At 34.2% G+C, this 27998-nt stretch overlaps 1 protein-coding gene across 1 annotated transcript; it reads right to left on the bottom strand.

Moving 5' to 3' along the window:
* Window positions 1-48: 48 nt before the first annotated feature.
* On the bottom strand, window positions 49-25728 carry LOC105218994 (photoreceptor-specific nuclear receptor). The gene is made up of 11 exons (XM_029044702.2): window positions 25331-25728; window positions 13913-14177; window positions 9245-9348; window positions 6536-6650; window positions 6374-6429; window positions 6075-6311; window positions 5107-5184; window positions 4225-4430; window positions 3359-3520; window positions 3075-3239; window positions 49-245 (listed from the first exon to the last, which is right to left on the bottom strand). Exons 1-11 carry the CDS (start codon window positions 25374-25376, stop codon window positions 63-65), a joined length of 1617 nt encoding a protein of 538 aa, XP_028900535.1. The 5' UTR covers window positions 25377-25728; the 3' UTR covers window positions 49-62.
* Window positions 25729-27998: the final 2270 nt, after the last annotated feature.

Here is a 27998-nt window from a genome sequence, read left to right as displayed (position 1 = left end):
ACTATAGTACGTGTATGTATGTACATATTTTTATATACAAATGTTTCTACAAAGCCATCATCTCAGTTCTTATACATATCGCAGAGTACTTTTTCCATTGGCGTATTTCCAATTGTACGTTGAAAATATATTAGTTCGATTTTATGAGAATTCACAGTCCGTAGAAGAGGCAACATCAGAAGTAGACGACCAAATCGTGCGATCTGCGTAAGAAATTGTGATTTTGTATGTTGAGATAGCATCACCTATAAGAAAAATTAAAGCATTAAACTTGAATATTTAAAAGCATTTGCAAATACGCAAAAAATAGTAGGTACTATTTTTATATATACATATGTAATTATTTTGTCTGCATCAGTAATTAAGAATATCCCAAAAACGTAAATCAATGTGAACTTTCTTTGCTTATCTTTTATGTAACTTCAGTATAAACAAGTAATGAAGGGCTAAGCTCGAGTGTAACCGAACATTATATACTCTCGCAATTTATTTATTTAATTTTATTAATATAACACACAATTTTACCCACACATTCGGCATAAAGTCCATTAGGAAACAAAAATTAGTATGCATATATAGTATATGGGGGCCGTATCATGGACCGATTTCAACTATTTTTGCTGCCTAGCTTCATTTTATCCAAGATTATGTGCTCACTAAATTTCGCTGATATACATATCTCACATATTAACCGATATATAGTATATGGTAAAGAGTCCAATGAAAGTTAAACCCCAAATATTAGGTATATGGGAGCTAGGGGAAGTTATCACCCGGTTTCACTCATTTTTGTCACGGAGACATATTATTAGAAGAAAAATGTTCCCTCTAAATTTCTTAAAAATATCTATGAGACTTACCTATATTTTCGGTAAAAAAAAATTATAAGCACTGAGGTCCTCAAGTTTAACATATGGGGCCTTGCAAACTTGTGGTCCGATTTCGACGATTTTTATAACAGCGATGCAACACTCTAAATGCAGTATTTATGTAAAGTTCTGTTCCGATATGTTCACTAATGCTTACTATATATTGTAAAGTAAACGATTCAGATCTACTTCACAGTTCTGGTATATGGAAAGTAGGCGTGGTTGTCAACCGGTTTAGCCTATTTTCACAACGTATCATTGGAAAATATTACAAACCGAATTTCATTGAAATTGGTCGAGTAGTTTCGGAGATATGGTTTTGACGCATAAGTGGGAGGTGGCCCAAATCTTCTGTACCTTCTTTACCATGTAATTTGAGGTTTATACTGTTTTTTTCTTTGTGAATTAAGGCGTTACATGGGTTTCGTGGTTTAAAAAACCCGATTTTTTGTTTTATGGCTTTTTAATTTCTACAACATCTCAAAAATATTATCCTAAATTTTCAAGTCGATCCGAATAATAACTAGTTTCGGAGATACAGCCTTTGGAAGATGTGCGCTCCAAGTCAGGTATTAGGCGTGTTTTATTTGACCACCACAAGCTAATAGCTAAATCATGGACAAATAAAACGCATTTAGTTTATTCCATACTTTCGCTTAAAAATGAATTGTGTTGGCAATGCGAACCCGAACTCTCAGCTGATATTTCATTTATTTGAAGAAACTCGGTTGAATTTAAAAATCAAATTTTCCTTTCGTTTACCGCTTTTCTCTAATGTTCTGACCTTTTAAGGAATCTACAAGCATTATTAGATCCGGGATGGTCAAGATAAATATGGGTAAAATTTTTATTGCCATTTTGCACATCGATAGAATTTCAAATTTTGGTTTGTTTACATTTTTATCTATCAAAATGGGGTTTCTCGCTATTGCCAACTACTTTTTTTTGAAAAAAAACTAACTATTGTGAATGAAAAAAAGCGATGAACTGGCAATGCCTCTAGTTCAATATACAAGCTATGATAGCTGTGACAAGCCAACATAATTATTTATTTTTTTTCAATTACAACTATTTAAAAAGAAACAAAATGTCCGATATTTTTATTTTTTTTGGAAAAATGTCTGCCAAAATTCCAATTTCCTGATCATTTATATATATATAACCCAATATCTAACTCTTTTTTTCTGGGTGACACAAACAACCAAGTGTGAACAAAACTATAACACTCTCTTTGTTGCGGAAGTATAAAAAGTCGTCTTACACATATTCTTTCGAATAGATTTTACTAAATGAGCAACAATCGCACCAACAAAATGGCTTTATTTTAAAATATTAATAGTGATGTACTCATTATTTCATATATTAAAGTTCAGAGAGAAATGTAATGAAGGGTTAAACATTTATTTTTCTACTCTCGCAATTTGAAAAGCTCTAAGATAGGGAAAATTATCAGATGTTTGCAAAACTTAATACAAAACTTGATTGAAGCATATAAAAAGCAATCGTTTTTAACAAGGAATGAAGTTTTTCATGAAGTTCCGCAATTAAATGTCTGTCAGAAAAACATTTAAAGAAAACTGATTATACATTTTCCTTATAATCCTTGGTTCTATGTAGATAGCAACGCTATACTCTATACACAAGAATGATAGAATACAAGATTACAACATACATTTACCGTTAGCTATTTTGGTTTTAATTTCCTGTCGCATGACGTCATAAAGTCCCGGTGCACGTTAGTACAAAACAAAGTAAGCGGTAGTGCTTATTATTATTTAAAATTCTAAGTGAAAAATATATTAACTTGAAAAAGAAGTGCGTAATGGCGGAATTTAATAACAATAGTACAAAAAATCATATATAAAGAGATTTGTTTACTTTTCCAACCAACAAAAAAGTTGATTACGACCTCTAGCCTTTGGTTTCGAAGAGAATGACTTGCAAGACGATTTTCAGTTTCAGATTAGGATTCTCCATCACGGAGTCTTTTTGATACTCTCACCTGGGACCTATTTCCAGAAAGTTGAGATTCTAGCAATAAATATAGCCTATGTTACTCGGTGTGAATGCAGTTTTCCAATGGTGAAAGAATTTTTGAAATCGGCACAGTAGTTTATGAGTTTATTCATTACAAAAATATGTACATACAAATCTTTCCTCTTTATAATAGTAGTATATATGTATATACATATATATAAAACTTACATGAGCTTGATCTTGAAGATTTTCTATTTGCGCAGGATCTTTAAGGCCCCGAGTTTCGGGCCGAAATAAAACTATTGCTTTCATGCAAGCAAATTCAGCGGGATCGACTAAAACTGCCTTGTACTTGTAGAAGATTTCATGTAATGTCCGTACACTGGCAGCTACCTGGGAAATGTTTTAGTATACATAAAATCATAAAGCTATTACTACTGATATGATATTAAAAAATGTTAAATAAACAATCAAGAAATTGCAATTGCATTTACCTACGTGTATGTACTTACTTCTTCTTTAGAAACGCAGTTCTCACTTTCTTGTGTAGCGTCATAATTATTGCAATGTTCCGAAACTGAGAATAAAGTACATCCTGTAGGGTCTAGAGGAATGCACCATTGAATGGCATTGAGGAGAAATAGATCCGACCATGATTCTTCCAATAGTATAACCTATAATGAAACCAGGACAATTATAATATCTTATTAAACATGATACTAAAGTCGTAATTAAACTCTAGATCGAGCATTTTGGAGATCAAATAAATGAATTTAATACTTTAAAATTATAAACATGCTGAAATAAATTTAGACAACTAATCACAGGTTAACAGATCCTAAGAATTCGGTTGAGTGCTTGAAAGCTTAATTATATGTATATATTGTCAAAGAATATCGTCCATGAAAAGCAAACAACATTACTATACAACCTTTGTACAACACTGAAGCTTTCTGTTGCTTATATGTTAAAGATGTTGAGTTGTCTTAAAGTGTAATAGGGATCTATTACATCTAAAAATATTGCTTAAGTTTTTTTTTTGCTTCAATTGGTATCTGTTGAGCTGGCTTTAGGACAGGTATTTTTCAAAGAGGAATTTTGAAGTATTCAATAATTTTTTTTAGTATTAATTATGACAACTTATGACGGCTAAAAAGTGCGAACTGAGATAGCCTGTCGAGAGGATATGGCTTTTCTATTCACCTAATCTATAAATAAAATTTTTATTTCGTTTTTACTAAAGTATGATGAGTAAATATTTTGTTCACAAAATATGTTATGTGAATATTTCTATTATTTTGTCCAGTTTTAGTTCTCACAAAATATTGAAGTTAAGAGGGACTTATAATTACTACAGTGGATTTATAAACAACATTACCTGATCTCTAAACGACAGACTCGCAAAACTTGGTAAATTCTTTGCCCACTTTACTGCCATAAAGAGAAGGCGAGCGCTGGTCTCATAAACTGTCTCATGTGGCTGAACATACAAGTTTTGCGGTACAAATGTCGGTATCGTAAAATGGCAATCCAGTTTTTCATTCCGCAGTGGCTCCTCATCATTGGTAACATCGATGGAGTCGTCTTAACGACAAAAATCCATATTAATAAAATTTGCAAAATTACAATGCAATATAGGTAAAGGCACTACATATCGCACGTCAAACAATGATGTGATCATATTTGCAAATAACATATTCCAATCGTATATATATTTTAATTCGCACAATTTAAAAAAATTCTGGTTTCTGATCTAAAAATAAATATGTTCTTAGAACATATAGACATCTAACAATGGTCATTTTAGCCGTCGGATGATGAATATTTCGTCTGGCTTTATCGAGTGTTTGTTTAACAGTTATCTCCTGATGGAAATTTTCAGTTATTTGCACACATACATATGCACACATTTATAAAATAATTTTATTTTATTTTAAACAGTTTAAAATCACAAATGTAACACTATTTCTTCCGAGAACTGATATTGGGTTTTTTGCATTCACTGTTCATCAAGTGTTGCAAACTTTATTTTATTTTTAAATTGGTAAAAATGCTGTTATATTCGTTATAATTGGATAACATAAATTATGAAACGTTTCCTTGATTGCTTCTAGTAACTTTTGAATTCATGACACAGTAGGCGGTGGACTTCAAATAGCAAGTTTACTCATTATTTAAATAATTTCAAAATTTAAAATATATAAAATCTATACCTGGGCCGACGTGCGATATAGTTACATATTTATATATGATCATTTACCATCATTATCATTATCATGAACAGAACTGCCCGAACTTATGGACGAGACACTTCCTCCGACAGGATTTTTATCTAAAACTTAAATAAAAAATTAAATTAATTATTAGGTAAAAATTTAAAAACTGAACATACATATATGGACAGGTAAATACTGCTTGTTACGTTTATTAATGGACTACAGTTGCTCTCCTTTTTGCATGGTTAACAGGTTAGTTTAAACCTAATTTAGAATTTATTTAATGCTATTAACAGCAATGTATTTGTGACGTATTGACGCATAGAATTTTGATTTTATTGCAAAAAAGTATACAATTAAAATAAAAAATCCGTATAAAAAAGATAAAACGTGTAAAAATGGTAACTGGGAAGTGTACAAAAACCCCGTGTAAAAAGGAGATCAACTGTATATACATACAGTGCGCTGAGTATTGTCAAAAGGAAAACATATACATTGTTTTGTAATGTTTTTTTCCATACTTATTGTTATTAATAAGTATTTTTGTTATTAATATTTTAAAAGAAAAAAATATTATTTAAAAGAAAAAATATTAGATCAAAGTATTTGAGGAAAAGCTTGGTAAATACCTCGAGGCACTTAAGCGGGATTCATTTAAGAGCCTTTCCCGCTTAAGTGTCTCAAAAGTCTTGCATGTTAAGAAGGGGCACTTAAGCGGATATTACTGTATATATTTTCCCAAAGTTCATAGGTGGAACATAGAGCCTCAAATTAAAATCTAATTTCAAATTCTATTTGATAGCTGAATACAGAACTATGTTTATGGCTTACTATAAATATTAAAACTCGACCGAAAAAATGCCAACTGTATTCTTCAATTCGTATTTTCGTTAAAATAAATCGTTTGTATGATAAATATAACTTAATTACAAGTGAATAAAAAATAAAAATAACTTTTATGGCCAGGCATTTGTATACGACCATGTATTTGTATTTGTATATGAATATGTACCTGTATCAGATATAGGGGAACTCGGATCTATTGAATTCGTACTACTTGAGTTTGTAGACACAGAGACTGTTCCATTGGAAAGATCCATTGAGGTCGTAAAAGAGTTTTCCTTAGAGAACTGCAGATTGTTGTTAAATACCGAGAAACCGCCTGTCTGCGATACATTGGAAGAAAGCTGTAAGGCCTTTGAAATGTGATTGTGATGTAATCGCCGATTTGTCGGAAGATTCGATATAGCTGAAAATCCATGTAAAGTTAAACATATTCTATACGATTGTGCTTACAAAATAGCAATTTACAGGGAGGTGGTAGTAATCCAGGGCCATAGCATGGTGGAGATAATAAAACGGGTGATCTGAAATGTAATGTATACGAAAGATGTAACTGTGTGATCAAATTGTTCTATGTTAATTGAAAGTATTATATTGAAAGTCGCACATTCGTATAGGTGAACGTCTTACCCAAAAACTCCTACGGCTACGGCCGCTTCCCGCAAAGCTCGCCCGTGTTCCATCTCCCGCAGCGTCTCAGGACGTATAGTAGCTGTGTTTCGCGGCTGTCGCTCATTTTGCACTGCTGTAATTGGAAAATAAATGAATTCGGGATGTGTAAACCGCACACAGCACTTATAATAACTTGTCATCGAAATTCCAAGCGAATACACCCTGTAATCTAAATACACGGCATGACAGCAAATATAAAGCCTTCAAGGTGAGAAAATGTACTCGTTACATACGTTATATACACTCAGTAATTTGAATGTGCCTTAGTAGACATGCTGAGTGTACGAGTGTGAATGAGGAGGTGCGTAATTGTTTTGAGGTCACGTGCCAGCGCCACTGGCCATTTAAATGTTTAAATAGGTTTTAGCATAGGAATACGAGTATATCCACACTAACTCTTTACAATATCAAAAAAACAAAGATAAAACATAAAAATAAAAATGTTAATAGACATATAAGTATATAAATACATGTCTATATGATAATTATTTACTCGTATACATATTTTTTGAGCTTTTTAAAACAAGGGCGCACTTTCCTTAATTCTAGTCTGCCCATTATTTTCAGTGTAGGTATATGAACAATACATATCTCTAGTGATAACTCTAATAAAAATACATATGCATATACTGTTGGTCATAGAAGAAGAAAAAAGTGGGTGCGTCTCACTTTTTTCTTCAAGGACCTGTTCTATTTACTACCACGTATGATTTAGTTGATACAATTTTTTTCTTATGAAAGGTCAAACAGTGTTTGATAAAAAACTGCTCACAATTGTGATAGCATAACTGTGCATTCAAGGATTTTAGAAACTTCGATTTATCCACGTGGGCTTTCAGTTAGTCATTAAATTAGACGATGAAAACAATTATTTTCATTAATAAAAAAACTTAATATTAAGAAATTAAGTGTTTTTGGATAATATTAGAAAAAAATAAACTTATTTCACTCACAAAGACTTTTAAATCGAAATATTGCCAAACAAATAAAGTGATGCTCCAGAACTCTTGATAGATATTTAAAGGAACCAGTGAAATATGAAAAAAGCTTTAAACGGCGGGTTGGCTTGCAAAGTTTAAGAAGAATGAAAACAGTAGTAAGATAAAGAACCATTAAACAATTACACTTGGTTTGAGCGAATATGAAGTTATTGCAAACGAAGAAAGCAGTACACTTTACTAAAAATAGTTTTCATAAGTCTAATATTGACTCTCACTAAAAATTAACGTTTAAAATATGCTATTGTTCTTCCAAAAATTAATTACTTTCAGTGCGTCTATTCTAGTGACCAAGAAAATATGGCATTTTTTAAACTGTTCTAAAAAGATGTTTGAAAACATACAATTTTGTTAAATTTTTAAAGTCTTTTGAATATTAACCTATTTCAAGGACCATGACATTTGCATATCAACTTTTATTTAATTGAATCGAAAATAAAAGTTCAAAGCCGAATACTATTTTAAGTACGGGTGCGTTCAACCTATTTACGAAGAGTTTGTGTAAGTACATTGATGATGATTAGCTATGTAAAACTTTAAATTCCAGTGTTTAGAAAAGGAATAATCAAACAAAAAACATGCCGTGAACATTTAGAAACAACCAATGTCAAGTTTCTATACGTAAAAAGTTGCAATAACCTCACTTAATGGATTCAGAAAGATTTTGAAGAGACGAATTTTCAGATTGAATTAATCACTGAACCTTATTGATAAATATTCCATGCACAAAAAATTTCATCTTAGGAATTGGGATACTCGTTCTTGTGTTCGTTGTGATGTTCTCAGACATATGTTTTGCTTACAATATTTCTCATTCTTTTTTATATGTTTCTTCTCATCCGACTTTAATTTATTAATCATATTAGAGCCTTTAGTCTTATGAAAGTTATCTCTCAGTTTTGGTACCAAAATAAATTGTACTAACCGAAGTAATTATTGAGACTAAATTATATTATGTTTACCAAAGAGTAAAGGTATCTCACATATTGTGCGTTGTAAGGTTAATCAGAGCGGTAAACTGAGATTAGATGTATAGAGATAGGATTGTATGAACTAATTTTTACTATTGTGACATCATTGCGTAACTATCGCTACTATAACTACTACTTTAAAATTTTAAGCAGGATTGGGCTCATAGGTGGTGTGTTCGTAGATTTTAGAAAAAAGATAAAGCATCTAACTGGCCTATGCTGCTTATTGTATTTGAAAGGGCATCGATTACGACTGTCAAATATTGGTTAACAAGTATGTACGTTATCATGGAGGTTAACGTGTTAAAAGAGCACGATCTCGTACTGGCAGTAGTATTAAGCTGTATACCGCCGAAATAGTGGGCTTAGCGCGCAAACCGCAAATAAAAATATTAATCACAGCTTCTTTCTTCATTTTAGTTTATTAAAAATGATAGCTATTTACTAGCACCCTATTGTCTTGTTAATATGTATTTTGGAGTTTATTCTACAAAAATTAAAATGGACCGTGTTGTCATGAACGAAAAAAGAGAAACTCTTTGCTTTTAGTTTCTACGTTAGTTTGACAAATTGAGATAAAATATTATATGACAAATATAAAAAATATATTTTATTTAATATGGGAATCTTCAATTTCAAACTATTTGCCAATATCTATGATTATATTTAATAATACTACACGATTATTTTATACTCACCATCTTTATTCATCCCCATTTGAAGGCACTTCTTAAGACGGCAAGCTTGACACTGATTTCTATGTGCTTTGTCCACAATACATCGACCTGTTCCGGCTTGACATCTGAAATATTAGTTTTAGTTATTCAGTCATTACTTCAAAAAATAATTTTTGCAAACATTTTACTTTAGAAGTTACAAATTATAGTCTGATGTCGGCTTATTTCCTAAATTTTTATAATAAGAACGATAAAACAAAGACTTTGTATGTACGTATAGGGCATGTTTAGCAACTTACATATAAGTAGAGAGAACGGAAGATCTACATAAAAGTGCAATCTCAGATTTTTCAAACTAACAGCAATTATTATACAGCCGTGACACCAATGATTAGATTTGTTTACAATCTTAGTCCAAATAGCTTTTGTGGCTCTTAGTAGATTTATAACTGGTCAAAATAGTTTGTCACTAAACGTATCAACTCCAGTCGGAGCTGCATGAAAATATCGCTAAACGCGCAATGCAAATGCCATCACACGCAAGTGTCTACAATCCAATGTTAGAGTTAAATTTCAATTTCTTTACGTCTGATATCGGGTTATTGCTCAATGAATTAGTCTTTGGGAATATACTGACATCTGAATATTTCATCGACCCTAGATCGCTAAAATGCCGGCCACTCGAAAATTCGTCTAAATGTTTTGGGGAGAGTTTGTCTCACCCATAAACATTTTTGCTAAAAGTTTCGAATGATACTCGTCATAACTCAATATTGTCGTAATTGGGCTAAGGAAGAACACTCTTCAAATAAACCATCTAAACTCTAAATTGTCTAAAAATTGTTTTAACGGACATTCCATTCCAGGAGAGGTCTCTCTCTTCCTCGGCTTCCACTAGCGGGTACTGCATCGAACACTTTCAGAGCAGGAACCCTTTCGTCCATGCGGACAGCATGATCTAGCCAGCGTAGCCGCTGTGTTTTTATTCGGTGAACTATGTCTATGTGGTCGAATAACACATACAGCTCATCATTCCATAGTCTGCGGTATTCGCCATTGCAATCTCCTAGTGCCGTCTCATCGGATGTCGACATCGTCCACGCTTCTGCATCATAAAGTAGGACGGGAATGATGAGGGACTTGTAGAGTTTGGTTTTTGTTCGTCGAGAGAGGACTTTACTTTTCAGTTCATAGTAGCACCTGTTAGCAAGAGCGATCCTGCGTTGGATTTCAAGGCTGACATTATTATTGGTGTTGATGCTGGTGCCTAGGTATACGAAATTATCTACAACAGTTACAGACAAGTGGGAGCCAAGACGCGAATGCGCTGACTGTTTGTTTGATGACAGGGGATATTTCGTCTTGTCCTCGTTCTCCACCAGACCCATGCCCTTCGCTTCCTTATCCAGTCTGGAAAAAGCAAAACTAACGACGCGGGTGTTGTTTCCAATTATATCAATTTTATCGGCGTACACCAGCAGCTGTAGCTGTACACTCTTATAGAAGATTGTACCTTCTATATTTATCTCTGCAGCTCGTATTAGTTTCTCCAGCATCAGGTTAAAGAAGTAACACGATAATGAGTCACCTTGTCTGAAATCTCGTTTGGTATCGAACGGCTAGGAGAGGTCTTACCCGATCCTGACGGAGCTTTAGGTGTCAGCTTACACAGCCGTATTAGTTTTGCAGTGATACCAAATTCAGACATAGCAAGATGGTGGGTGTCGATCCTCTTTTCGCGGGTCTTTTCCCAGATTTGGCGCATGGTGAAGATCTGGTCAGATGTAGATTTTCCAGGTCTAAAGCCACACTGATAAGGTGCAATCAGTTTGTTGACGGTGGGCTTTAGTCTTTCACACAGTACGCTCGATAGAACCTTATAAGCGATGTTGAGGAGGCTTATCGCACGGTAATTACACGACAGAGTACAGTGAGGTTCCAACCATCGGGCATGCTTTCTTCCGACCATATTCCGCAAAGAAGCAGATGCATGCACCTTATCAGCTCTTCGCCGCCGTATTTGAGGCCTGCCGCCTTGTTGTTTTTCAAGCGGGTGATTGCTATTCAAATTTCGGTCCCACAGTTCTCTTATACCGAGATGTTGATGAGTGCTCTCAGTAAGCAGAAGTACAAGTCAAGTAGAAAATCATTCGGCTGTGGGTTGAGATTGCAGGTTCTCGATGTCGAACCTTCCTTGTGTTTGTTGACGTGTGCGCTTTGCTACTCAGAGGCGGGTGCGTATCTTAGCTGCTACATGATAGTGGTCCGAGTCGATTAGTGATGAGCGATATTTCACAACCGGTGATTTTATATTTATATTTTAAGTTATGAAATTTTTAAATTAATATAATTAATAATTAAAAATACATTTTGACTCAAATTAATTAATTAATAAAAAAAAATATTTTAATGATGAGCGTCGAACCTAGGGAATTTGATGGATATGCAAAGTAGGAAAATTCGTGCGTTTAATAGATTGTGCGAGAATTCGCCGATTGATGGTAGGCAATTCTGATAGTCATGGTTTATTATATTTATATATTATTCATAAATATTTTTATTTAATTTAATTTTCTATCTATTTTCCATTTCATTTTTTATTTTTTTAATATACATTCTTTGGTTAAGTAGCAATATCAGTTCGAAAGTAGCAATCACTGCTCAGTGATCACAGTAGCAATTTTAGTTGTGATTTTGATAATTTTGGATACGGTGATTACAAAAGCAGTTAAATGTACCCAAAATGTATTAATTAGTTAATTGTGATTACCAAAGCAGGTAAATTTTGGATATTGTTAAAATTAATAAAAATGTAAATGTAAAAAACTAAAAAAAAATGTGGAGTACAAATTCTCATAAATTCGTGTTTTTTTTTTGTGATCGCAATAGCAATATAAAATCACAGCGATTTAAAAATAGCAATCACATCAAAAACACTGGATACATGTCGTCCATCTATCACAACATGATCGATCTGGTTGCACGTGATTCGATCGAGGGACAGCCAAGTAGCTTGATGTATTTTCGTATGCTGAAATCTTGTACTACAGACGACTTGAGAAATGAAAAAATGGGCAGATAAAAAAATATATTAGGCCTACATACTAGGGTCTTAAAATTATTCGAATAACCAGAAAAGCGATTATTCGAAGATTCGGTTTGTAACCGTTCGTATGAATATTAACCAATAATTAACTAATAATATTCAAATAGAGGTAACATCGCTTTGTTACGACTATTGGAGTAATTGATCTGCTGCGACTACAATAATACGCTTTGGAAGATCAACCCATCAACAAAGTTATTTTTTACATTTAGTTTGTTCATATACCTTGTCCGGATTGAGAAGTTCTTATTCAACAATAAACTAAAAAAATCCTACATTATAAATACTATTTGAAATCTTAAAAAAAAAAAATTGGTAAGTTTTCTGCACAAAAATTAATAAAATTATTTAAAAAAATATATATTCACAACTGTGCTGTATGTCAAATGTCTCAGAGCAATATGAGATCATAAAAGATAAGATTTAGTTTGGAGTATGTAGGATGATTGCGAAACCAACGCTTATCCAGTTTTATATATTATATCTGTAAACATTCATTTCCATATTTAATTTAAAATAGGGGTCATATGTAGAAGTTCACGCAAGTGAGGAAAGTTTCTGACTGCCATTCAAGGCCAAGAAAGATTCTTTTGCATATGGCTCAAGCAGCTCCCGACTTCCGGGTTTTGACTAAGTATCCTCTGTGAACAACAGTCATCCGTTTGGAGACGAGCTAAAGTTAGAAGACGAAGCCTGCATCTGCGGTTGCGCGTAGGGTTTGGGACCCACCACATAAAAAACCTCCCCAATAAAAGACCAAACAGAGCCTCGGATGAGAAACCATATAACTAAAGGCTGACATCATTGCGACAACGGAAGAGAAGGACGATGTGACCAAAAATGCAAATTCAAATCCAAAATTGCTTATGTATGTATGTATATAATGGTGCCCTTAATACTTGTATCTGTGCAGATGCATGAAATATATTGGAAAAGAAAAACCAATATATATGTATAAAGTTAAACCATAATTTGTAATACCAGAATTGATTTTTTATTCAATAATACTATCTTCCTTTAGTCATCACAAATGTCAACTCACTTTATCCCATCCCAAGAGATTGATATGGAGCTTAAGATGTATACACTTAACCAAATGTGACCACATAACATACAGAGAGTGTTCGAATACAGTGTTTGAGCTATTTGAAAGGGATGAAGGTAAGCGCAATGTTTAGAAGCCATGGATTATCGGAATGCGTAGGATAAATATACATACATATGTATATACATACACTTACACTAAATATTTATACATATATGTGCATATGAAGTCCATGGAATACGTGACGCCAGTTTTTCATCCCTTTTATAAAGTTCGGTTTATCAATCATTTGAGGGTTTATGCAGAATAAACAAGTATGCGGGTAAATTTTTTTGTGGAATTTATCCTTAAAAAATCAGTTAGTATGAAACTCTTGTTTTGCAATTCCAGTTCGAAAAAGTTGATAGACAATTGACTAGAACTATTAATAAATATTTAATAGTATAGAATAATTAAACAGTTTGCTTATTTTAAATCACTTATACATATACATATGTATATGGTAAATAACGATTTCATAGTACAACATTAAACTAACCTGTAAATGAGTTTCCGCCGCACACTTCGTTTGAAAAATCCTGAGCAACCATTGCAGGCTAAAATTCCATAATGCTTTCCTGAACTGGTATCGCCACAGACTACGCAAATTAATCCCAAATTTTGACTTTTTAAACGCGCAGATGCAGATGCAGGGCTGGTTTGCTCAATATTTGCCGTCGAATTCACTACTGAGTGCTGACTCCAAGGGACTAATCGATTATGTGGTGAATAGCAAACCCGGTTTGTGTGTGTGTTAAGTATTTCTGCAATAAATAAATACACTTGCTAAGTTGATTTCAATTAAATTTCATTTCATTGAATTACAAATACTCAAATGCATATCAGACTCTTTTCTAATCCGGCCCACAACTGATGTATTCTTTGCTGACTTTGCGTGCAGCATGCCTTTGAATATTTACATCCACTATTTTGTTATATTATATTTGCCCATGAGTGAAGTGTCGCTCATAGGGTCGAGTAATCTACAAATTTATTTACACATTCAATTAGGGTGCCATTAAAGCTTCGCGGCAATCTGTGCACAAATTTTACTCTGGGGACAATTGTTTCGCCATCACACCCTAATTTGATTGTAGTGATTTTTTGATGCACTTAACCCCAGAAAGGAGCAGCGCTGAAGCATTGGTGGTCTCATTTGTTACGGATGGCTGGTAATTTCATCAAATATATTCACCAATACCAGCAGCAAGTGTTAGCCACAGTCGTTGGGATTAACGTCATATGCTTGAATTTTATGCTGTTAATATTACAAAGATGATGTTGTTATGAGACCAACGTTGTATCGCCCCAATGAAAGTGTTAAAGTTTTTAAAAGCCAGACTTAATGCAAACATCTCATATCAGATGTATGTATACATGTACAGTAAATAAGTGGATAACTATCCGGCAGTAACGGAGAGTGATTGTACATTAACACACACTGATGCATAAATTTATATAAATCGCTCAAAATAGTTACATTAATTGTATTGGATTACCAGGAATTATACTGGTTTTTTACTATAATGGTACATTCATTTGTAAGAATTTAATTAAAATTAACTCCACGAGTATCGTATTGAATGTATTGTAGAAGTTATCGTGATAGAAATCTCGAAATGTATGCTCCTACTAGGGTTAAAACCCGACTCAGTGGAATTTAAGTTAACGCAATTCAACTGCAGTTCAACCAAACCAAAATTTGGTGTTACGGATTTCAACTAATTTGAGCTAGATTTTACAGATGATAATTTTAAATGAAAATTTTAGACAATACATACATTGAAGTTATTTTTTATTCATATTAATAGTCGGGTGTCGAAAAATGTTGACCTTTATTTTATTTTTAACGACCGGGGTAAAAAGAAGTCTGGACTGTACGGTAGATGGCTTATCAAATCGATAATTTGAGTGCTCAAAAATGCAGTTGATTCCGTCGATGTGTGAAAGCTCCCAATGTCGTAGTGAAGAGTAATCCGTCTTCGGCAGTTGGTTTTTCTGATTTATTGAAAGAAAACTGGCAAACAAATAGTTATGTACCAGTCAGAATTTACTGTTATGCGGTGTTCTATTGATATGGTTGCGACATGTCCAGTTTTCCCAAAAAACAGGTAAACATTTGCTGGAAGTCCAACAATTTTTGTTGGAGTCGGCTCATATTGAAACAGCCATACAGCGATTGTTTACATTTGGGCTCATACGCGTAAATTCGCCTTTCATGGTGTCATAGACATGTTTCGAAGCACCGCTATCTATATTTTTATCGACCATTTGACACGAACCTTGTTGACCGATTGGAAAATGTGTGGGATCAATCAAATACAATCAAATGTTCATGCTGGTCGCACTAATGCCTATAATTGTCTCAATATCACAATAGGTTTTTAATTTTTCAAAAGGTACTTTAACGGAACTAGTAATTCTATCGATTCATCACGTTCGTTTGTGAATTATAATCAGATTTTGTTTCTCATTAACTCATAATATGGGCCATACGTTCACTTTGTGTCACTAATATATCCTCATGTCAACAAACAGATTGGACCTTATCTGTGTGGCTTTAGACCTGGAAAATCCACAACTGACTAGATATTCACCATGCGCAAAATCTTGGAGAAGATCCCTGAAAAGAGGATCGACACATACCACCTTTTCGTCGATTTTAAAGCTGGTTTGACATCACGAAAAGGAGCTGCCTTTATGCCGCTATGTCAGAATTTGGTATCCCGGCAAAACTAATACGGCTGTGTAAGTTGACGTTAAGCAACACTAAAAGCTCCGTCAAGATCGGGAAGGACCTCTCCGATCCGTTCGATACCAAACGAGGTTTCAGACAAGGTGACTCACTGCGATTTCTTGAAACTATTGGTGGATGCAATCATACGAGCTGCTGGCGTACGCCGATGATATTGATATCATTGGATGTTTATACCAATCTGAGAGCAGACCTTCTATATAAACTTCACAATATAATTTGGTTTTTCTGGTGTTTATCGTTAGTGAATTAAAACTCTTTTAGTAGATTTCAACATACCATTTGTATATGGTATGGTTATAATACGATTTCCTCAATTTTCATGCTTCACCTCCTTGTGCAGGACTTATGCCTAAGACAGACATATGGTTTCCGTACTACGATGTGTACGACAATAAAAGCTATAGAAACCATGTACCAGCATAGTGACACACATGTAGTATTGTACTATATTTACATCCATCAGCTGATACACATAATTTCAAGCAAAATATAATTATGAATAACAGGCAGGAAAATTTATCCTGACTTAGTTATAACTTCAAACAATCTTAAAATATTATTATCCATTATAATTATTACTTCTCAACATATTTTTCACATCATTTTTTCAAATTTTGTTTTTATACTCTCGCAACAAAAGTTGCTTAGAGAGTATTATAGTTTAGTTCGTCCGTCCGTCCGTGCAACGGATAACATGAGTAAAAATTAAGATATCTTGATGAAACTTGGAACACATGTTCATTGGGACCGTGAGAAGGTTGCTTTCGAAAATTGGCAAAATCGGCCACGCCCACCAAATGGCGAAAACCGATAACACACAAAGTGTCATAACTAAGCCATAAATAAAGTTATAAAAGTAAAATTTGGAACAAATGATCGCACTAGGAAGGGGCATATTTGGATGTAATTTTTTTGGTGAAGTGGGCGTGGCCCCGCCTCCAAATCTGTTATTTGTATATATCTCGCAAACCAATAAAGCTATGTAAACCAAACTTTCTGCAGTCGATTTTCTTACGTACCCCACCACACACCATGAAAATAGTTGAAATCGGATAATAACCACGCCCACCTCCCATACAAAGTTTAGGTTGAAAATGACAGAAATACTAAATTTTACAGAAGCAATTATAGAAGGATGCTACACTCAGATTTTTTTACAAAATGGAAAATGGGCGTGGCATCGCCCACCTATGGGTCAAAAACTCTCTCTCAGGAACTACTCGACCGATTCGAATGAAATTCGGTATATGGTATTTTCTTGACACCCCGATGACACGTATGGATGAAATCGATTCACAACCACGACAACTTTCAATATAACTCAATTTTAAGTCCATCTGATTCCTTCACTTTATAAGATATACATAAGGAACCAATGAAGATAGCGAAATAAAACTTTACACAAATGCTGTATATGATCCGTGGCATCATTTGTGAAAAAATTGTCGAAATCGGACTATAACTTTTCAAAGCCCCGAATATCGAATATGAAGAATTCAGAGCCCCATGGTAATTTTTCAACGAAACTTTCGGTAAATCTATCAGGTATCTTAATTTAATTTAGAGGAAATATTTTTCTTCTAATAGCGTAACTTCCCCTAGCTCTCATATACTTAATTATAGGATTGGGTCAAATTGTGTATTATCAATAAACTGCGAGAGTATAAAATGTCCGAACTTAGCTTTTCCTTGCTTGTTTTGATTACAGTTTATTTTGAATTTAATTTATTTTCCGTATGTCAAAATTTCAGAAAACATATGATTGTGGCAGAAGAGATTAAATTATTATTCTCTACCAAATCCACCAAGCACCATCCACCATTGCTTCACCACCTCCACCGTTTTCTTTACTTAATCACTTTTCATCAACAGTAACAGCAGTGAATCGCAGATGGAAATTCGATCGATAAAGTTTTGTGTAAAGTCGTGTGACTGCCATACTTCGAGCTTCATCATCAAAAATACCGATTGCATTTATATTTACAACGTGAGATAAAAATTACTAAGGCCATAAATTGATTTCTTTTTACAAGATCAATTTTTTTTTTCGAAATTGGCCTCATAGCTCTTATTTGTGCTTCAAGGAAAAAGCTATACAACTGGCGTAGCTTGACTTGTTTGGAGAAAATGCAAATAACTTATTTTTTCTACCTACATACAGAGGTAGTCAAAATTATTTACACATCGGACGTTTTTTTACAAGTTTCACACAAAAAGCATTCACTTGTTGTTGTTGTTGTCGCAGGGTCACAAAATGCTATGTTGTTGTAAACCTTGATCTATTCCCGAGCGAATGAATTCGGTTTGGCAAGAATAGCTTGAAATATGGCGGAGAAATAGGCAAATGAACTGAAGTCTTGCAGTTGACAAAAGTATTTACACACGCCGATTTAGCCTTTACCCTTGGTTTGGTTTAAGCAAGAGTAGTAATTGAATTCTATTGCATTCATAATAACTTAACTCAGCCATAAAATATCAAAAATGGTAAATAAAATTCCGTAAACCAAGGAATCATCGATTATAACTAGATCGGAGACTGTTACTAAGTTTAAGTCTGGTGTTTCGGCTTCGGAGTTAGTAAAAATGTATAGAATTTGATGAAATACTGTTTATACTGTTATTAAAAAGAAGGACACGAAATATTGCAAGGACAATTTAAAGATAACTGGGCGGAGATATGTGATAACTCAAAGAGAATGCATAAGGTTAGTAGGAACTGTCATACAAAATACCGCAATTAGTCCTGTTAATATTGCAGCAGCTTCGAATCAGCATATTGGACGAACAGTAAATGATGCTACACTGCTCAGGACATTAAAGAAGTTAACATAAATACCTGAAGTTAGGCAAAAATTGGTTAATTTGGTCAATATTTCTGAAAATAAAAAAACGATATGCCAGTCATTTGCCTTAAATTGGATCCTGTAGCTTGTCGTGGTCAGATAATGCCGAATTTTGGTTCCAGGGCTTGTTTAGCAAACGCTTTATGCATTTACCACGTGAAAATAAGAAATATGCAGCTTAGGCGCTAAACAGAGTCGAAGGTGACATGCTGATTTTTTGGGGAAGTTTTCCTTACTTAAGTTTTCGAGATTTGCTACTAATTTAGGGACCCTACATCATCCGGATATATCAAAATTCACATGACCATGCCATTGTAGTGGTTAATCGGCCTTTTCCAACTATTGACTACATTTTACAACAGGACAATGCTCCATTTCATGAAGGATCTTTACCTACAAAAGTTTTAAATGAAGCAAATCAAGTTGACCTCCGCACAGCCCTGATGAAAACCTTAGTCAAAATGTTTGGTCTTTCGTTAAATATCAGAGGACGATTAATATAATAACCGAAAACGCCGAAATTACCAACATTTGGTCTAAATTAACTGTTAACTTAACTTGTGTTGAATCAATTCGAACCATAAAGCAGGCTGTTATTGATGCCAATGCTAATGTAACCAATTTTGAATTTATCGCCTTAGAATAGTAACTAAGACTAAACATTAAAATTTAAAGTTATCATTAAATAAGAACAGGATAATAGAGTTCAAGTTGTGTGTAAATACTTTTGACGCAAAAAAATGTGTGTAAATAATTTTTACTACTGCGAGTCTTCAATTCATTTGCCTATTTCTCCGCTATATTTCTATCTATTCTTGTCAAACCGACTTCATTCGCTCGGGAATAGATCAAGGTTTACAACAACATAGCATTTTGTTACTCTGCGACAACAACAACAAAAAGCAAAAGCTTTTTCTGTGAAACTTGTAAAAAACTTCCGACGTGTAAATAATTTTGGCTACCTCTGTATATGTATATTATAATTATACTTTATTTAGTTTTGAATATTAAATTAATTCAAACAAATGTACAAATACATAGTAACTTGCATTTATCGTATTTATAAACTGAGTTTTTTACTTATTTTGTGACATATTATAAAGACATTCAAAGACAATGTTTTGTTTATAATAGTGTTACTCTGTGTCAAAAATGCGCAACATCGGGTCAATACTTCCTCTATCCCCCATATACCTGATATACGGATTTTCAAATTTCCGGTAGACTTTAGGCCATATATCGGGAAATATGAGAGATATCCTTGCAAAAGTAAGTGAGACCAAATATGAACCTAACAGATACAAATAAAACAAAAACAACTGAGACTTTGACGACCATAACTACTGTAACAGGGACTACGGAAACAACGTATCGGAATCAAAGCACGGAATCCGATGAAGATGCCCAACTCACCTCCAGTCAGGAGACGATAAAAAGTGCTGCCGGAGGTACCAGACATAGTACGCCGGTAGCGATAGCAGCTAACATAGTGGGAACCAATCAGAGCAATCGGAACCTTCCGAAGAAATCGTAAAACAGAATAAGTCACAAAAGAGGAAACGAGCAGTCGGAAACTCCACACCTACAACGATCCAGGAAAAATGGGTACAGATTGACGTCAGATTGTCGAGTCTAGTTCTAAGCCACATAGTCGACAATCCGGCGGGTTCCCATCCAGAATTTCGGAAACCCTTAGGGGTTACAGGGTGATCAAATGCACGTACCAGGCCTCCATGGACTTCCTTACGAGTAGCGTCGCCAAAATCTGCGACACCATTGTAGGCATCAAATTGAAACTTATACCCGCCAAGGACATACCAAGGAGACATTGCAAGGAGACTCGCATTTGGCTACCCCTTTAGAGGAGCCAGGCGAAAATCTCCTCAGGTGTATTAAGCCGCGAAATACGCAAAGTGGACACCCTAGAAATGTGTGATTTTTTGATTTTCTTTAAAAACAAAGAGTTATATGATAAAATTTGTTATGCTACTAGATTTATATAAGTATTTCCAACATAAATAAAATTTTCAGTTAAAAATAAATCTTTTCATTTAGATTTTATTAGAAGCCAAAATAAAATATTTCCGATATTTGAATTTATGGTATATATTAAAAATATTCTTAAAACTAAACGCGATACCCTAACGATAGAGATACCAAAATGTCTTGATTTAATATTTAGATTTGGGTCAATGGCATGGTGCAGAATCATCCTGAAGAATTACGATGTCCATATAGGAAAAGTGCTCTTCAATTGAAGGGGCCATGTTCTCCAGTAAGAGCTGTTGATATTTAATTGAGTTAACATTCCCATCAATTAAGGGCAACTTTCCAGCCATGATAAGAAAAACACCACCAGATCATTAGGGTCCATCCTGTCTAACGGTACTTCTGACACATACATTATAGAAACGTTCACCAACTTGTCTGCGAACGTGCGACATATCATATGAACCGAAGGGGTTAATTTTGAATTTATCTGAAAATATGACTTTTCTCCAATACTCCTTGGTCCAAATTTTGTGCAATTTAGCCCACTGGAGGCGTTTTTGTCGCATTTTTACCGATGGTTTTTTGGGTGGCCAACGGCCAGTTAGTCCGGCTTTTTGGAGGCGCCGTAGTATAATCCATGTTCTGATTTCGGTTCCCTTCGATTACAATGTCTTCAACGGTTTTGAATTTGTCCCGAATTTTAATCCGCTTAATATAGTGGTCTTCCTTGACAGTAGCCCTCTTCGGGCGTCCGGAGCTAGCTTTTCGTTTTATAGACCCAGTCTTTGGACATTTTTGAAGACAAACACTGATAGCTGTCTTACTAAACTTTATTTGTTCACAAATTTAGCATATACTCAAGTTCTGGGATCGCAAAGCCAAAAGTGTTGTTTTATCAATTTTACTCAATTTTGGCATTTTTGCACTTTCCATTTTATTTGCAATGACGTGTACACTCAGGAAAATAAATAAAAGCGTTTTCTTGTATCTGAATAATGTACTTAGTATAAAAATTACTTTCTTGTATTATATATGAGAGTTTGATTTGTTAATACTACATCGATTTGAAGTCACTGCAAGTAAGTGTCCAGTTTTTTTGTCCGCTATTGTATACGTAATTGCATTCTTATGTCCTAATTATAGCACAACAGTAAAGATGGAACAAAAGGTAAGCAATTTCTTTTTGGTATCAGTGTACAGGCAAATAGCCCTTTGGTCGATGACTGGAGAGTGTCCGAGGAACACTCCTGGATTCTCTTCGGCATTCGCGAAAAATACAGTACACCCCTCCAATATCGAAACTCTAAAAGAGCAGCATAGGATAAATTTAATAGGATAGCAACAAGAGGACTAACTATTAGCCAAAATAGTAATACGATCAGTAACACTCAGGAACTATATGTTAATGTGGAGAAGATTGCAAAAATATTAACGATTTCGTTCAATCAATCCACACCAATAGCAGTTCTAAGGAAGAGGAATTCCCCACCTTGGTGGGACAGAGACCTAAATAAACTAAGAACATTACTAAGGAAAGCTGTCAATGAAAGCTAGATATGGCAACCATACAAAGATATCTTGAAGCAATACAAAAAAGCAGTCAGGAAAGCAAAAGCAGGCTCTTGGCAATCGTTCTGCACATCGATAGAAAGTTACAAAGAGTCTGCTAGAATGAGCAAGGTACTATCCAAAGAGAACATCAACGATGTATACATAAAAACGGAGAGATGTACTTGGGCCTCCTCAGCGGAAGAGGCCATGGAGGTACTCACAAACACACACTTCCCTGGTAATAAGCAAACAGCGGAAATGGAATTTTAAACTGAACAACCTGCATTTACAACAGACCAATTGAAAAAAATCGCTTATGCTATAAATAGTTTCTTACCGTATCAAGCAGCGGGCCCGGATGGTATGATACCCATAATCCTACAAACCTGAACATGAAAGAACCAATAGTTCAAAACCTTGAAAAGATATACAAAGCTATCACTTAAACTATCACACATACCAAGGAGCTGGATAAGAATCAAGGGAGTGTTCCTACCAAAAGCGGGTAGGAGAACACACGATATGCTGAAGATTTTAGACCTATCAGTCTTACCTCTTTCTAAAGGTTCAAAAAAGACTAATGGATATACACATAATATCAATAATAGCGAGCACTCTATCGACGGCCCAAAATGCGTATATAAAAGGCCGATCGACAGAAACTGACTTACATGAGGTGGTTAACGTAATAGAAAAGTCGCTACATCACAAACAGTATACAATGGTTGCCAAGTTATGTAAGCGGAGGAACTCCTCAAAGAGGGTCCTAACTGCGCTTGTATGGGTGGCGTCACTAAACGGAATACTGCATGAACTCAACAAAGGTAGGGTGAAAGCAGTAGCATACGCAGATGATAGTATCAGGTCTTTTCCTTCCACTATCAGTGAGATTATGTTAACCTAAGGCCCTAAGAACATTTCACCAATGGCCAGCAGGCAATGGCTTAGGTATAAACCCGAAACCCGGGTAAGGCTATTAAACCAAGATACCCAAATTAATCTTCTGGTACAACAATTTCTCTGTCCTCGACAGCTAAATACCTAAGGGTGCACATGAATACCAAACCTAACTGGAAAACTAATATTGAAAACAGAATAAAAAAACCATATGTGCCCTATTAAACCTGCAAGAGAATACTAAGCAGAAACTGGGACCTCAAACCAATTATTGACTTGTGTATGAACACGACCGTGATCAAACCAATACTAACATATGGAGCTCTAGTTTGGTGGCCAGCATTAAATAAACATTAAGATTTTGAATGGATTACAGAGCGCATAAGTCATGTCCAACTGACGCACTTAATGTACTCCTACACCAACTGCCCATAGACGTTTTCATACGAGAAACGACTCCGGATATTAATTCTCACGTAGTCTGCAATTGTGCTCATTAGCAGAAAAACTCAACCTGTTCATTATCTGGGTTTCCGGCGACAGAAACATTTTCGGTAACGAAAAAGCAGATGAATTGGCAAAAACAGAAGCCTCCCTAGAAGAATCCGAGGCGAAAAAACACCATGCCCATTAGGAACTATCAGAAGAGAGATATACACACATTATGAACAAATAGCTCAAAACAGATGGAAAGCTATAAACAAATATAAAATAACAAAACAGTTATGGCCTGAATATGACAAGATAAAAACTAAGGATTTATTAGATAGATCCAAGAAAAGCAGATGCAGACTTACAGCCACAATAATAGGGCATTAGCCATTTGGAGAACATGCGTTGAAAATGGGTCTGCCCCATAACAAAGAAGAAACACGTGGTGGTGCCCTCAGCAAGATTGATAAAATTCGACTGTATTTAAAATTTTGTGCAGATCCTGGATTCCAAAATGGTATAGTAGCCACAGATATTGGAGCCCATCAATCATCTGTGTCGCGAACTATTGCGGAAGTTGGAAACTTGCCAGAGCAAGCGAGTGGATAAAATTCCCGATGCTGATGGAATAAAAGATGCTCAAATGAAATGGGAATCAAATTATTGCTTTCCATTTGCAATCGCAGTGATTGCTTGGACTCATATGAAAATTATAACCTCACAAATCAAAGCGATGAGCATATTTGTAGAAATGGCTTCCACTCTATAAATGTTCTGTCAACTTGTGGAATGGAAAATAACTTTTTACAAGCGTGGACATATCCTGGCCTGGTTAAGTTCATGACTCACGCATCTTACGAAACAGCGAGGTATGTAGAATAATGCAAAATGCAATGAAGGATGATTTACTTCTCGGGGATGAGGGCTATGGAATATGCCCATGGCTCATGACACCATTCCGGAACCCAACAACACTAATACAGTTACACTATGGCATTGAAATTAACAAGCAAGAGTTCCTCATATAATACAAAAGCGACTTTAAAATTCCAAACTGCGCGGTGACAGATTTCCAATTTTTGAGTATAGATTATGAGAATAGTTTATGAATACCACAACGGCTTAGGTATTCATAAACTATTTTTCTGAGACACCTCACTGCTGAACAGAATCAACTATTGAACAACTGATTTCTTAGAATTTAGATTTATTTAATAAAATTGTTATATGTATTGTATTTTTCCGAAATTTCTTTTAAAATATCGCATGCCAAATTAAACTGGGGCCACATTCACATTACAGTTTTAGTAATCATTTCTTTTTAACGAGATAATATTACATGTTTAATATTTTCACCCACAAAATTTACAAGAGTGTAAATTATTTTTGTTCATTAACATGGCCGAACACGACGTTTTGCATTAATTACATTCAACATTAATACCTTGCGGTGCAGTGCATCTTCCGGGAGAAAGCTCATTTTTATTCATTTTCACTTCACTGTCTAACTGATTAAAATGGTTGGTAAAATCAGTGACTCAAATTTACAATGATATTTATGTATATATCTATTATTTATACATTTATTTAATATGTGTTTATGTTTAACAATTTATAATCAATCAATTCACGGTTTCTATTATTCTATTAGCAATGGATTCATTGCAACTTTGTCCATTAATGCACAGATTTCACTTTTCCACGACGTTAAAATTCTCCGAGATCACCACCAGTTCTGTGATGTATTTCGACTTTTAGGACCGAAATCATGAGTAAGTAATTACACTACACAGCATCGCAGAGGACACAGATTCACGATGTTCGCTCTTCGGCTTGCTGTTTGAGATTTATCATAAAACCAAGACAGAAGCAAAACCGACATGTGTCTGCAACCCCGAAAAACCGTAACATGCAATCACCAGTAATACAGCAGGAATTATGTATACCTACTTCATACGCCATTGCCACCACCTCCGTCAACAGGCACAACCAAAAGGGGGCTGAGCATCAATTGTTTTGCTAGTATTAGTTTTTGCGGCCCATTTTAAATGTATTCATACGTATGTATGTATGTACATGTCCTGTCACGAAGCATCATTGCTACGAGCTATACTAGTTTTAGCCAAATTTCAAGCCTGAAATTGAATTAATCAAAAAAGTACTAGTTTAGTATCAACTGGAGTGCAATACATTCAGTAATTACTTATTTGATTGCTCCGATTCATAAAAAATTATTGCAAATATTTACTTTTCCAACTAATATGGTTTTTAATAAATAAGTTTTTAAATGTTAGTTATTGATTTATTTTCTTCTATTTTTTTAACCCGAATTATGGTAGCTTTTGATTTATCTATATTGACATTCGTATGGAGAAAATGCAGTCGACTTAGCGACTCATACTAGTTGTAAAATAGTTCGTAACTAGTTGAATTAACTAAAGCATGCATATATGTATAATTCCACATATACATACTATATGTGTGTATGTACATGTATATGACAAAGCCATGATACTAAGAAATTCCTAAAGTGCCACCCACCGATGTCAGCAATTGTCTACAACAAATATGCATACTGCATCGAGTGTCGTGCTTGCTTTGATTCGTTCTTCTTGACGTCGAGTTTTGTATCTTTACTTTTTGGTGTATGTAGTAAGCCAAGCCACAATCTCCAATAAACACCCATCATTCTTTAACAATGAGGGGTCTACAGATACATACACACATATATCGATTTAAATAGAATAATGAAAGTACATACAGACAAGTATATAAATGTATAAGCACGAGCCCAACACATTTTCGTCCCATTTAGGATACATACATACCAACAACAACTATAATTTGATTGACTTAATCCATTTTCGGTCTGGTTTATTCTTCCGTGCAAGAAACTTGTGCACACATATGTACCTAAATGTATGTACATTAAAATATCAGTAATTCGTATCTCCAAACGACTATAATCATTCTAAATAACATAATACTATTTTCACTGTTATTTTGTGCCCTCAATAGTGGATCCATTTTTTGGGAAATAACTTGTTGGTTTTGCATGAGAGTCACTCCAACCAATAATGTATGTATTATATATAACCCATTTTTTATTAATTTAATATTTAGTTTATCTCGAAATGCATCATTTAAAAATTTAAAGGAAGCAGTAAGTTAAAAACTCAAGTTAGTAATAGTGTTTGATGTTAATTTATAAGAATGAGTTTGTTTTAGCTACATATCTATGTACTTAGATATGTACGTATATAAATTTGACAATGATGGGAAAACTTCCCATAGGGAATATTGCTAATGTGCCGTAGATATAGGAGTCAAAATATATTGACACGAAATCGAAAATCAACACCTTCTGATCTAAAGTAATGGATAAATATGTTTATTCAAAATTTAGGAATCCTAAATGTTGAACATAGTACTTACTAAGGCTGAATGTAATGAATTCATTAAGCAATTTTGCAATAAAAATAACAAGTAATATAAGTTAATTTATAAAATTGTATTTTGTCAATTATTAAAACCAAAATATCTAAGGAACGAAATAAGGTTCGGATATGTGTACGACCATTTCGAAACTTTAGAATTATCGAACAGTATGAAAGTTATTATCTTATAAATTTATAGACTTATTGCCGGATTCCGTCCAATTTTATTGTGGAAATTTACGATTGGAATGTTGTCAGTTAGTTAGTAGGATGTCTATATTATACTTGTCGACATTCCGAACATTCTGGTTTATTAATATGTACCCATTTATATTATTTTATAGTGTTGCCAGCGTTAAATAAACAAAAGTATGTTACTTTGTAGAACTCAAAAAAAATATATGTGAAGGAGATTTATTATATTTATGTGTAATTAATGAAATTGTATATGTACGTATATATATGTTATGCTCGAATTACTATTATTTCAAATAATTATTGCACATGAAATTTTCCAAACATATTTACATAGCTCAATGAATTTAGTTTCGAGGTAATATGTAGTAGATTTTTTAGTTGATATGTTTATGCGTCGTATAAATAAAATTAAAAGATAAGTTAATTTATTATATTCATACTTGTTCCTTAGTTAGTATTAATATACGTAGCGCCATA

The sequence above is a fragment of the Zeugodacus cucurbitae genome, chromosome 6 (assembly GCF_028554725.1).
Source record: "Zeugodacus cucurbitae isolate PBARC_wt_2022May chromosome 6, idZeuCucr1.2, whole genome shotgun sequence".
NCBI classification, from domain to species: Eukaryota; Metazoa; Arthropoda; class Insecta; order Diptera; family Tephritidae; genus Zeugodacus; species Zeugodacus cucurbitae.
The sequence above is the reverse complement of the archived record's forward strand: the minus strand, read 5'-3'. Positions and strand labels throughout refer to the sequence as shown.